Source organism: Solea senegalensis, linkage group LG12 (genome assembly GCF_019176455.1).
Source record: "Solea senegalensis isolate Sse05_10M linkage group LG12, IFAPA_SoseM_1, whole genome shotgun sequence".
NCBI classification, from domain to species: domain Eukaryota; kingdom Metazoa; phylum Chordata; class Actinopteri; order Pleuronectiformes; family Soleidae; genus Solea; species Solea senegalensis.
Window position 1 is genome coordinate 2,679,271 of NC_058032.1, and position 12,464 is coordinate 2,691,734.

At 40.8% G+C, this 12,464-nt stretch overlaps 1 protein-coding gene across 4 annotated transcripts in view; it reads right to left on the reverse strand.

Moving 5' to 3' along the window:
• gria2b (glutamate receptor, ionotropic, AMPA 2b) overlaps positions 1-10,943 on the reverse strand; it is a 38,547-nt gene extending 27,604 nt beyond the window's left edge. The window contains exons 1-3 of one of the 4 annotated variants that reach the window (XM_044039813.1): positions 10,856-10,936; positions 10,526-10,731; positions 10,240-10,380 (exon numbers count right to left, since the gene is read on the reverse strand). In XM_044039813.1, the coding sequence (XP_043895748.1) occupies positions 10,240-10,380; positions 10,526-10,610 (226 nt within the window). In that variant the 5' untranslated portion in view covers positions 10,611-10,731; positions 10,856-10,936. Of the gene's footprint in view, positions 1-10,239; positions 10,381-10,525 lie in introns of all 4 variants that reach the window. The other 3 variants (XR_006361404.1, XM_044039812.1, XM_044039814.1) reach the window with 3 other exon arrangements.
• Positions 10,944-12,464: the final 1,521 nt, after the last annotated feature.

The following is a 12,464-nucleotide window of genomic DNA, read 5'->3' on the forward strand; positions in this document are numbered from 1 at the left end:
ACAAAATATTTTGTGTCCCCTGACCTTTAGTGGAAATACCAAAAGCAAGAGCTCGAAGCTGCTGCTCTATGTTCTAATGATCCTGGAACCTGCCAGAGCAAAATTAGTTCTGAGTTCATCCAGCTTCTGAGGGAGCAGCTGCCATAGCAACCAGACTGCTCGTGTTTGCTAAAGATGAATACGGGGATCAAACTCGAAGAAGCGAAGCAAAGAAAAGAGACGTTAACAGACAATGCTGTGCTTGATAGACTCTGTTCAAATAACACCAGTGAACCCAATCCTAATATGTTGGCGTTCAGTGTTTATGTGCACGGATTATCTTTGTTCTTCTTATCCATTCCAGGTTGTTGTTTTTTTTACCCTTTTCCTCTCTCTCTAATTAGAACGTCCACATGTGCCATCAGTGAAACCTCACCTCTCAGTTTACACTCCCCCCTTTGTCTTCATCCTTTGATTCATCCCTCGCTCTCACTCTCTATGAAGTATGCATCTATCATTTCTCTTTCATAACATGGGCAGAGGAGATGAAAAAGGTATTACATTTGTTAAATAATGTAGTCAACTTACCACAAATCCCTAGTGAGATAAGGACAACCCCTTTTTGAATTTATTGACAAGGTCAATATAAAACAACAGTCATTAATTTAGGCAGCTTACAGGGTAAGTTCTGCATTAATTATCACGTACTGTCAACAAGGTACAATGAACACAACACAGCGTTCATTGTCTATGCTTCTAACAAAGAGCCTCGCTATGAACAATGGAGTCAAAATCATCAGCGTTCAAGTTCAAAATCTAAGGAAAATGAGAGATGATGCTCTTATGTGCTGGTGAAAGGCTTCATCGAGAGACACTGGTGCACTCGTGGTAACTTGAAAGCACTTAGAAGTACTGCAGAATCAGAAGCTTAATGAAAATAACATGAGGAAGTTGGGAAAACATCATTTAAATGTGCTGAATGATGTGATGTAGTTTTAACTATTTACATGAAGACATTAGGCTAAAATGTTCAAAGACTACTCAAAGTTTATACTGTGCATAGAAAAGATCCAACAATTAAACGTGCCGTACAAGGACACACAGACATTAGCGTGAAAAAGACTGCACCCTCGACAAAGGCTTCAAAATCCCTCCCTGTGCTATTTAAAACAGTTTTGACATTGTGTCTTTGCCACAGTTTACACACCTTGGATCAGTGCCGTTTAAAAAGGATCATAGAAAACGGAAGAGATTACAAAATATTCCAACTTCAAAAGGAAGAAAACGGGCTTCTGACCTTCCAGAGGATTTTTAATGGAATAAAGTGAGCATTAAAAATGAAGATGGACTTTGCTGCTGCAGCCCCCTCATGGGATTTGATGCCTCCGTTTCTGCAGAGGGTTTCTATGCAAATGTGACTCTCTCTTTTTCTTGACAACAACAGAATGTTGTTTTACTGCAAACACGACACAAAAACAGGAGCCATTACGGTGGTAAAACACAGAACCGTCTCACACGGGCAAACGCAGCGCTATGATAGAAGTGGAGAAGGGTAATAACGCCTTATATGCAACAGGGATAGTCATGCAGTCACTCTCCTTGGCTGATTAAGTGCAGATGAATGTGGATGAGGTTATTGATCATGAGTCAAATATTAGAACAGGTCTGGTTAATGGCAATAAATGGAATCATGATGACCGTTAGAGCAGAATAGACAGTGCCCGTGTTGTGAAACAATCAATCCCATGAATTGTCAATGAAAGCAGGTTATTACCTGTAGTTTAGCCCCATTCGAATGTCAACCCCTCTTCATGTCACACATTTATTTTTGGGAATGCTGTTTTGCAGTTTGGTGGCTTCCATTATGTTTATCTATTTAACTCAAAATGGAACCATGACTGAGAAACGTGCAGTCGAGACATTGAACTACTCAGTACTATGTTTACAGGTGGTTTAATTCAAGTTAGATGTGTGGTCATTGTGTCATTGTAACAAGAATGATGCCCATTCACGAGAATACCAATTCCATGCACGTACATATTGGCTTCACTTTCTAGACCAGGACGTATTTGCATACACACATGTTTTTGTTTTCAATCAACGTTCATGAGCTTAACGTTTTGAATTAATACCATACTTTGATTTATGACAAAACAAGATTCAGAAAATGACAAATTATGTAGCTGCATTTAATCGATTTGTATAAGGTGATCTATCCGACAAGAATCCGACAAATAGAGCAGAGCATTAAGAAAATAAAATGTCAGGATTTAGAGGTATTAAACTGGCTATTGCTGTATAATTACTGTATCATGTCCTTCTGGTGTGCAAATGGAGGCAGCTGCCCTCCGTTTCCCCCAGTGTTTCCCCTGCTGTTTTACCACAGGAGGGGAGATGTACAGACTCAAGGAGATACAAGACCTTCAATCTTTAAATGTTAGTGCAGGACTTCATCGCCATAGTGACCCGTGGGTGTCTACTTTATAAGCGGCACACTGTAAACTGACCGGTATATGAACAACCTCACTCCTGTCATCTACAGCAGCAGCAGTTTCTTGTCTAACTTTAGCCTGACAGTGTGAAAACAGGGGAAATAGGAGCAGACCGTCAGGAACAGTCTGGAGTTGTCGGTTCCCTGCTGCATCATTACAGTCTGACTGTGAACACAACTGAATAGAAGTTGTTGTGCGTCAGACTCCGTTAGATACCTGTCATGCGTGGATCTCACGCGCGCTGACACAGATTTGTTGCAACTTCTTTCTCGCTCTCATTTTATCTGCTTGTAAATCTCCATGTCATTGTCCATTAATGGTATGTTGCTTGTGGTCAGTCCCTGGGTTAGGGACTGTTCTTACCCATGCATGTACTGTGACGCAACATTTAAATCAGCATTATGTCCTGTTGTGTTGAATTTGGTCACCATTTGCCATATTGTTTTGTTATTGATTCGTCTACTCACTGCAAAATCTTAAGATTTTAAGATTCTGTTCACTTATTTTGACAAGTATCAGCCACAGATCAACATTCGACCCCTTTCACATACCTCTAGAGGTAAGTAAGAGGGGAAAAAAACATTCTTAAGCCTCTGAACTCCTCTGAGACTCTGCTGAATCCTTCCATTATTGATTTATGAGATGGCCAGAAACTACCCACAGATCGTGGCCATACATAGTGAATCACTCACACTTCCTTTGAATGTCCATGTGAGGGTTTATTGGAGGAAACTCAACATGCTACCCAGGAGAATGTTTATAAAACAGTATCACTGCTTCGTGCTACAGTGCTATTAACATGTGATGTGCGGAAAATCGGCTGACGAGCCAACAGCTGCTGAGATGTTCTGGCTCTTCTCCAAATGAGGCCTTTTTTATTCCAGCAGGCAGACCGTCGGGGAACGAGTTCTTACCAGGGTACAAAAGCAAAGCAGGCAGTGCTTTACGGACCTGCTGATAATATAAAGGAATGTCTGATGTGGACCAAAGCTCTAAATGAAGAGGACAAAGTGGGTTTAGGTTAAGAGACAGGGCTGAATAAAACAAGCAGGAGGGGAACGTGTTCATGAGCAGGTGGGAAAAGTTTATGTGAGTCATCGTGAGGCGGCAGCATGTAGCATGGCGACTGCTTCGGTTAGATTACCAGGCTGACGTGACTCAAAATGTGGTCCGATCTGATCTATCCAGATTTGTGTTACTTCAGTATGTCACATATGGCCATGTGACATTACTAAGAATGGCTATATATCGGAATCCGCGCAGTTTTTTGCCTGTATGCGTGTGCATGAGTGTTGCCGTCAATGACCTGCAACAGCAGCACGGAAAAATCATATGTTCAAATAAAAAGTAGAACATTAAAAACACTAATTGCAGAAAAGTGAACTATCCAGGAGCAGCACACTTTACTCTCTTCCCCACATGGACCAAACAGTGACTATGTTTTTTTATAATGTTCTCTTTACTGTGTGAGATTTTTTTTCTATTTTTAATAATAAAAATAAAACAATAATGGAGGAGTGCAACATCCTCTCCAACTTAATATCACCGACAAATTCACTGCAATAGCTTCTGTTCCTGAATTCCTCCTATGGGAGATCAATAAAGGCACGGCTTCTCTTTGCTATAATTCATGCCACAATACGTAGCCTCACAAATGTGGTGACAGTTGAGGAAGACACATGCAAAAAAAAAAAGGTATTTGTGCCGTTTGAGATGCGAGACGCTTGGAGTAAGAATGTGAAGCCAAAATCTGAAGAATGTAGCTGGTTATGTAGCCAAAGATGATGCTGCTGATGAAAGCATGACTGGCAGCTTAATAAGAGGCTACACCAATGTGTTAAAGCAGGGGTAGGGAACCTATGGCTCGCGAGCCAGGTGTGGCTCTTTTGATGATTGCATCTGGCTCGCAGATTTCGGCTTTTCAGATAAAACATAAAATATTATGACTTGTTTTAATCCATCCATCGATTTTGGAAGTGGAGGAAACGCAAGTGAATGACATAAATGCAGCACCGTTCTATTCCCTGGCTTTGGATGAGTCAACAGACGTAAGTCATTTGTCGCAGTTTAGTGTGATTGCAAGATATGCTGCTGGTGACACACTGCATGAAGAAAGTCTTGCTGTTCTGCCAATAAAAGGGTCCACAAGAACCAGAAGTCGCATTAATGGTGAGTATTATAACAACATTATTTAAAAGAATAAATTCAGAGGCTTATTATACTCACATTTAGTTAAATTCAGTCTTAAAATATATTATATGGCTCTCACTGAAATAAATTTGCAAATATTTTGCTTTCATGGCTCTCTGAGTCAAAAAGGTTCCCGACCCCTGTGTTAAAGGGTTGGGTGATCTGGTTCAATGTAAAGCCTACCAGATTCCCTTTGCCTGGACCTTTGAAATGCCTCTGGGAAACTGTATCGGGATAAAGTAGTGGGGGTAATTCAGTATGCTACCAGTCAAAGATGGCAAAGGGCTGCACAGAGCTGTTGAAATTGGCTGTGTCCACCCTTCGCCTGAGTCCTCCTGCCCTTTTGAAAAGAACACTCTCGCTCTCACATTTGCATTTTGCTCAGTGAGACATAACATTACAACAGTGGACACGGACAAGGACAAGGACAGTTGTGTCTGCTCACAGGTCTCCTGCTCTGTTAACACTTATGTACACTTACATACATCATTTCCTATCATTTCCTTATGTTTCACCCCAGTTGCTCTTTTAGCGCACACACACACGCACACACACACGCATGCATAAACCACACATAATCAAATCTTGATAAGTTTGACAAGAACACCATGTAAGAGGCAACCAGATGAAATCTTAATCGCCATGACGATAAGGACACATTCTCCTCCATGCTTCTCCAGCAAAGTTTGGATGTTGTTAACGATTCAACCACTCACTCTCCATTCATTTCACTTTGACTTGACCTATAAGGATTTTCAGCATTCAGTATTTATTTAAACATCATAATAAGTTTTTTTTTCTCTGATATATTTAAAAAAAATCATTGCCACTGTATAGTAAATGGATGTTTTATTAAGACTTCTGTCCAGTTTCCTCTTAATTAGCAGCTATTGGTTGCACCTGTGTTGTTCTGCCACGGCTGAGGGTAATCAGCCAGGCTGGGAGGTTATAAGGAAAGCTGCTTCTCTTGTTTCCAGAGAGTCCACACCTCTGGTTGTCTTTCTGTGTTTTCTGTGTTGAGTGGAAAAAAGTGTCTTTCATTGTCCACTGTTTCCTGGAGTCCAGGTTCTTTTGTTCATCTATCAGTTTGATAATCAGCGGGTGGCAGTGTGGCAGTTTTACTCCCAACACTATACACAGTGTTCTGTCAATTTCCCAAAGCCACAGTCCCCTGACCTTCTGGTTTTGTTTTGTTTCTGGACAAATGTGACCCGGTCTACTGGTGAAAATCAACAATTGTGGCTGAAAACTCTGGAAACTGTGCACAATTAAAGCTCCTTAAATGGCCTTAAAGGGAAACAACATATCTGTATCTGTGCGCATGACCAGGATGTTTATATAAATCACGTGTCTCCATTGTCACCACTTCATGTTCACAAAACCAAAGACAACCTTAGACTCCTCCTCCACACCAGTGTCGTGGTGTAAATGGGAGCTGATCTATAATCATTCTGGCTACCTCAACACGCAGCACCTGACTGTTTTGATAGATTTTGCCTCGACCACAGTGACGACCAAATGGTGCTGTTGGCGCTGATGTTGTTGTCATCGTACAAGCTTTTACAGTTTGATAGAAGGCTGAAGAAAAATGATGTTTTTAGGTTTTAGACGACAGATATGGAAGAAAATGTTTTTGTTTTTTTTATCTGCAAATGCAAAGAAGAGAAAATATGTAAACCTTCATGAAAAACAATGAACACAAAACAATATCTATTATGAAGTCAGTTTTCTATGCTGCGTTGCTAAGGTGAAATATAAAGGCTGAATGCCAGACATATTTCATCATCCTGTCCTTACTTGAAATGTCACAAGGGGACAATAAATTACCATCTTTACTACTCTGCTTTGTTTTGCACTGTACAGTAAACTATTAGTGTTGTATTTGTGCCAAATAGAATTTTGAGTGAAAACTAACCAAAATAAACAACACAAGCCATCATTAGACACTTAGCTTTGCCTCATCAGTTTTATCCGATTAACTTGTGACTAAAAGTTGAATTTGGGCTAAAAATATTAGTTGTGTGGCGAGTGAGTGTTGAGATCAACTATTCACCAATCCTGGAGGACAAAAGGCTGCTCAGTAGTTTGTGGATAAAAATGGTATATGAGACTTATGTTTTCTTTTTTGGAGAGCAGAGTGATAAGGGCTTGATTGGGGGCTGTATTCAGGGCAAGCATGAGATCCACCGAGGCTTCTTTAGCCTCGTTTTCTGACCGGCCGGCTCCCAGGCCTATTTAATATTTCACAGCTCCTCCTGAAATGGCGACGAATACATTTTAATTAGTGTGAACAATAAATTGGCTATAGCCAGCGCTCCGCTGCACAAAATAGTGTTGGTTTAAGCTTTTGATGCATGAACGGATGCATGTGGCCCTGAGATGTTGAGTGCATGAAATTACAGCACGATGTGATTCAACCGTGACAAACTAAAACTTTGAAGTTTTAAAATCGCTGGATGATTGGTGCTGACCTGTGCTGCTCTCAGAAGAGTGGGAAGAGTTTGCTTTGAACAAAGTGGGAACATGAGGGCACACTATACAATTAGTTTTATATGCGCGGTGTTTTATGACCTTGTGGGGTCGCAGTGGTGTCTTTTTTTTTTAACAAAATGTATTGCACTGGGTGGATAACGCACTGATATAGCGACGCACTAGCACACGCGCGCACATTTGTCTTGGCAGCAAATGCAGGACTGTCCAGATGAACTGTTATTGATGGACAAATACATCACCCTGCCTCCCACTGTCTCTGACACACTGCATTGATGGAGTGCACTGCTGCACCAAGCAAGTACAACCGGCGGGTAATACGTCGGCGCGACACAGATCCATACGCTTCAAAACACGTCCGCGCTGTGTCGTGCGCCATCATACGAAAACATAACGTGTGCAAAGGTATTATTCTTTATCAGACCAAGTAAAGAGAACAAAACTTTGACACCACTAACTAAAATATGGCAAGTTGGGAATCGGTGATGTCACTGATGAGAACGTGAACGTCTGTTTTGGAGCCTTGAGATTCTGGAAATCCACCGTCCACTCATATACCATGCTTTATCATGTATTTACCTCTAAATGGCAACATCATTTACAAAATTGTCATTGTGTTCTATTGAAGAAAAGGCTAAAACTCATGTTTGAACTATTAACGCCTAGAAAACTAATTACAGACATCATGAATCGAGAAATTTAGGTTCATTTTCACAATTGTCGCCCAAAGTGTATATGCTATTCAGTATATTGTTACTTCTGGATTGGCCTCATCTGGCAAACTAGAAGACAATCACTACTTTTATGCACAGTCTATGAGCAGAAGATACCAAATACATCTTGTAGGTGCTGATGGTTTTAGTGCCGTGTGCTACACACACAGTTTAATTGGTTACCTGCTCGGGGCAACCATGTAACGGTGAGTTTCTGCACTCTATTTTAGTGAAAAGTTTCCATTTTCTCCTCATGGTTCGCTTATTTTCATAATTACTGGAAACCGAGCAGGAAACTCCATCTGAATTTCACTTCTCCACAGATCCCTATCTTCGTCTCAGCTTTCAAAGCTTCCACTTGTGTATTGCTTTTATTCTCCACTGCTGTCTCATGAAACAAAAGGCAGATTGACAGTAGTGGTGGTGATACACTATAATTACAGATGGCGGTGGATTGGGAGGCAGGCTGCCATCTACTGGCTTAAAAGCAAACCCCTCCTGACCTCACCTAATAGCCACGCTCCCCCGCTTCTGACTCTGAGTCTAACTCAAGCTGTCAAATCGAGGAGAGTGAGTTAGAGTTCATGTGCACACACCACCAGTGTTCATGTTCCATACATGACGCATCATTCCACATTCAGAGTCATTAACGGTGCATGTGCAAACCTTATTTAAAGTGCTATTTTGTCAAAGAGGCGGCGAAGCAGCCTCACAGTTTGTCACCTCACCAGTCACCAGTGATGTTCTCTCCTGTTCATTGCTTTCATTCTAAATACTTTCAGTTATCGGTTATTATGTATTCTCTGTGTAGCTCTGGTGCATGTTTGTTCCATTTGTACATATTGCAGTATTAATTTCTCGAATTTGCTTCTTGTATTTTATTTATTTATCTTTCCATTTCTTAAATCCTTTATATACACAAGACTAAGCCCATTTTACATAAACACCATCCATCTGTCATCATCAGTTGAAAAGAAGACAAATATAAATGCCACCTCTGTGCCCCCCTCTGCACTCTGGACCACGTGCAAAGTCAGAACACTAACTACAGTTAAACTAATTACAATTCATTTAATTGAAAGACTCTGAGGTTGACAAAACCCTTTATACTCATTTTCTAGTCGTGATTCCTCCAAGATTAATTACAGACAGCGATGAAATAGAGATGTTGGGTAACTTTGTGCCTGATCTGGAGATTATTTTCAGTTCTAGCTGCTTCCGATTCCTCTCAGTTCACGGAGTAACATGTGTATGTTGAGCATGACTCCGGCTGTGATCTGTAGGACGCGCACTGTGAAGCTCTCCGCGCAGGAAGCTTTTATATGGTAATGAAAATCGATTGGGCCAAAGCGCGCACCAATCACAAGCGTTTGATTTATGTTTAAGGGGGACTGTTGGAAGGAGTCGTCGCCTGGCAACCGCTTAATGAAATGTGGGAGCTGTGGTTATTAAAAATAGCGACCGTAGAACTAGAAGCTATTTTGCTTGCAGCTGTTTCAAAAGACAACAGCAGCATCCTGGTCCTGATGGTGCAAAACAGGGCAATAATCCAATCCAATTAATCTAATCTCAAACAGAAAAAAAGAACAAGCTGTCATGATTTGGATTGGTTTATTATTCTATAAGGAACTGTCAGTCATCGTCGACTGTTAATTCACCGCACGTTATTAACCCTCAGTACCAGTGTTATAAAGAGTCTGTCTGTCTGTCTGTCTGTCTGTCTGTTTTTAAGGCGCCAACAATGAATGAGCTCAGAGAAGACATGACAACGTCAGCAAGTTTTTTCTTTTCTTTTTTCTTTCCTCTCAAAACACTGAATAATCGATTTAATGTGGCGATAGTTTTTAATGATTCGATCTCCTTTGGGGTTTTATTTTGGAATTAGAGAAGTGATTTAGTGTGAATGGGCAGCTTTAGAAATGACACGCTGATGGAGATTGGACTCAAGTGTAATTATCTCACCCCCACTTGTTCGACCGTATTCTCTTTAGAAGAAACAAATAAAAAAGGAAATCGTTAAGACTGATGGATGGACAGAATAGGGGTCGATATTTTTGCAGTGAAGTCTTGATTGATGCTTGAATCTGATGGAATGAAAATGGGATGGATGTGAGTGACTGTTACTGTGGAAACCAACTTTCCCCCTGCCTACACGGTGCTCTTTCAGCAGCACGTCCTCGATAAGTCTGCTGACAGAATATAGATTCAACCGCTCAGGTGATCTCCATCATAACTGCTTATCTAATGTAGCCTTTTATCCAAACTCATATGTCACATGGGCATCAATAAATCAGGACCACATGGATCCTTACACGGAATCTACTAAAACAAAGAAAAAAGAGAGAGAGAGAGAGAGAGATGTGTATTTTACTTACAACAATTGGTAACAGCAAAACTGTTCGCCACTTCCAGATTGTCAATGTGAGGCGTAAGTCTGAATTCCGAAGTGCCAAATTGAACCATTCCTATCCGAAATGCGCTGTACTCTTGGTCCGCGCCCCTTGGAAAGAGTCCCCCTGAAAACCGAACAGAAATGCCAGTTACACTCCGACTAGAATAAAACCTATTCAAGCAAATTCTCTTTTTTTTTTTGGAATTTGGTGATTCACAGAGTCTTTGTGGTTTTTATATGTTACGTGTTTTCAAGTCACAGATACCTACCAATCTGAACACTGGGCGAGCCTCCAAGCGCGCAACCCCATAAAACCAGCAGCACTGAAAGGGATAAATTTACTATCTTTTCCATGTCCACAGTTTATTTGTCCACATCCACGGAGGGAGTCTGATATTCCTTATAGTCCTCTCCGCAGGTGTTAGATCCGACACATATTGAAGATCTTCAGATCTTCAGCTTTGGGAAGAAATTTCTTTAAAAAAAAAACAAAAAAAAACGTGAATATTGATAATATAATGTGCAACAGAGGAGCGTTTTTCAGCAGGTGGCTCGTAATGAAAGGACAGCAGCAGCAGTGAAGGAATGGTCACCCGCACCGTGGCTCTGCTGCCTCCTCTTCCGCTCCTCGTCGTCGTTTCCTCTCCTGCCAGCAGCTGATAACTCCTCCAAACGCACAGGGACACTGCGCGTCTCCGCTCGGCGCGCCTGAGATCCTTCTCGGCATCACACCCACAAGTGAGGAATGTTAATAAGAAAGGCGAAGGGAGACGAAAAGAGCCGAGTCTGCGCTACACTTTGAGCTGCCTTGGGTTAAGGGGATATCACAGTTGTCTTTAATGAGCAGCATGAAGACGCACATTCATTAACATCCTTCATTATTGTGGAATGGGTGCTGTTTTTTTTTATTATTATTATTTGTGATGTCTGCCATTTGGTCCTTCTTGTTGACTGATTAGTTTGGGTTCCTTTGATAGATGTTGCTCATTATTTTGTTGCCACAGAATTTATATCAGTGAAGATTTTCAGCAGAAATATTTCCCCCTCCATTTCTATCAAGACCATGTGACTGAATAACTAGATCTCACAGATGGCACACAGACAACACAGGAGAGCATTCTCTAATGTGTCTGTCATATCAGTAATTGTGTTTCATTATTTTCCACGGAATCATTAACTGTGGAATTAACAAATACGGCAAGGATTAATTAATCTGAATCTTGATCAGTTGTCTGCAAAGTGTTCAACATTACAAATGACTCTACATAGTGAAATGTGTATATTTATTATAATAATGTATTAACATTTCTGATGACACCGTTTGTTTCTTGTTTTTGTCTTATTGTAACACGGCGAGCTTCATTTTATAGAGCCCATCATGATTGATGCATACATGACACAATGACTTATTGATAATGTAAGAATCAGATTCAGAAGAGAGATTTTAATAACCTGTAAGTCATGCTTTTAATATGAGAAACATTCAATGTGGTTGTTAATTTAATCACATAAGTAATAAAGTACATTTGCAAACATGCATTAAATATATGCTGTGGTTTGGAATCTTGAAATGTTTTTGGTCACTTTAACCCCACCCCCATGGCATGTTAATGTCCCACCTGTCATAATGACAAAACTATGCAAGTGCATCAGCTGGAAGCCATCTCTCATACTCTTCTGGAATCATTATCAGATTAATATCTTCTCTCCCCCACCTCTCCTCTGTTCCCTATTTTTCCATTCACCCCTACTGGCTGAGGCAGATGGCTGCACATCTTTGAGTCTGGTTCTCGGAGACTCCTTCCTGTTTAAAGGGAGTTTTTGTATTTTAATTTTCTTCACTCCACTGACCCCTGGTACATGTTTTTGTTGTGTAAATATGTGCATGTTTTGGCCTTAATATGTAAAGTGCCTGAGATAATGTAAGTTGTGATTTGCTGCTATACAAATAAAACTAAATGGAATTGAACAAATCTCCTCTTTCAACATGGCTCTAGCACTCGTTTCCACCAAATCTAACTCGATTACTGCGTGTGCCATTTTGAACTGGGCTAAATGGAGAATAGCTGTCTCACCGCCAACAGGAAGTTAACGGCAATCGTGTCGCCTGGTTCAGTCATATTCACATCTTAGCTTGCACAGACAGATGTATATTAATCACTGGAGTGTGTCAGATGGCAGTCAGGGAGCAAACTAATGAGTCTGAGA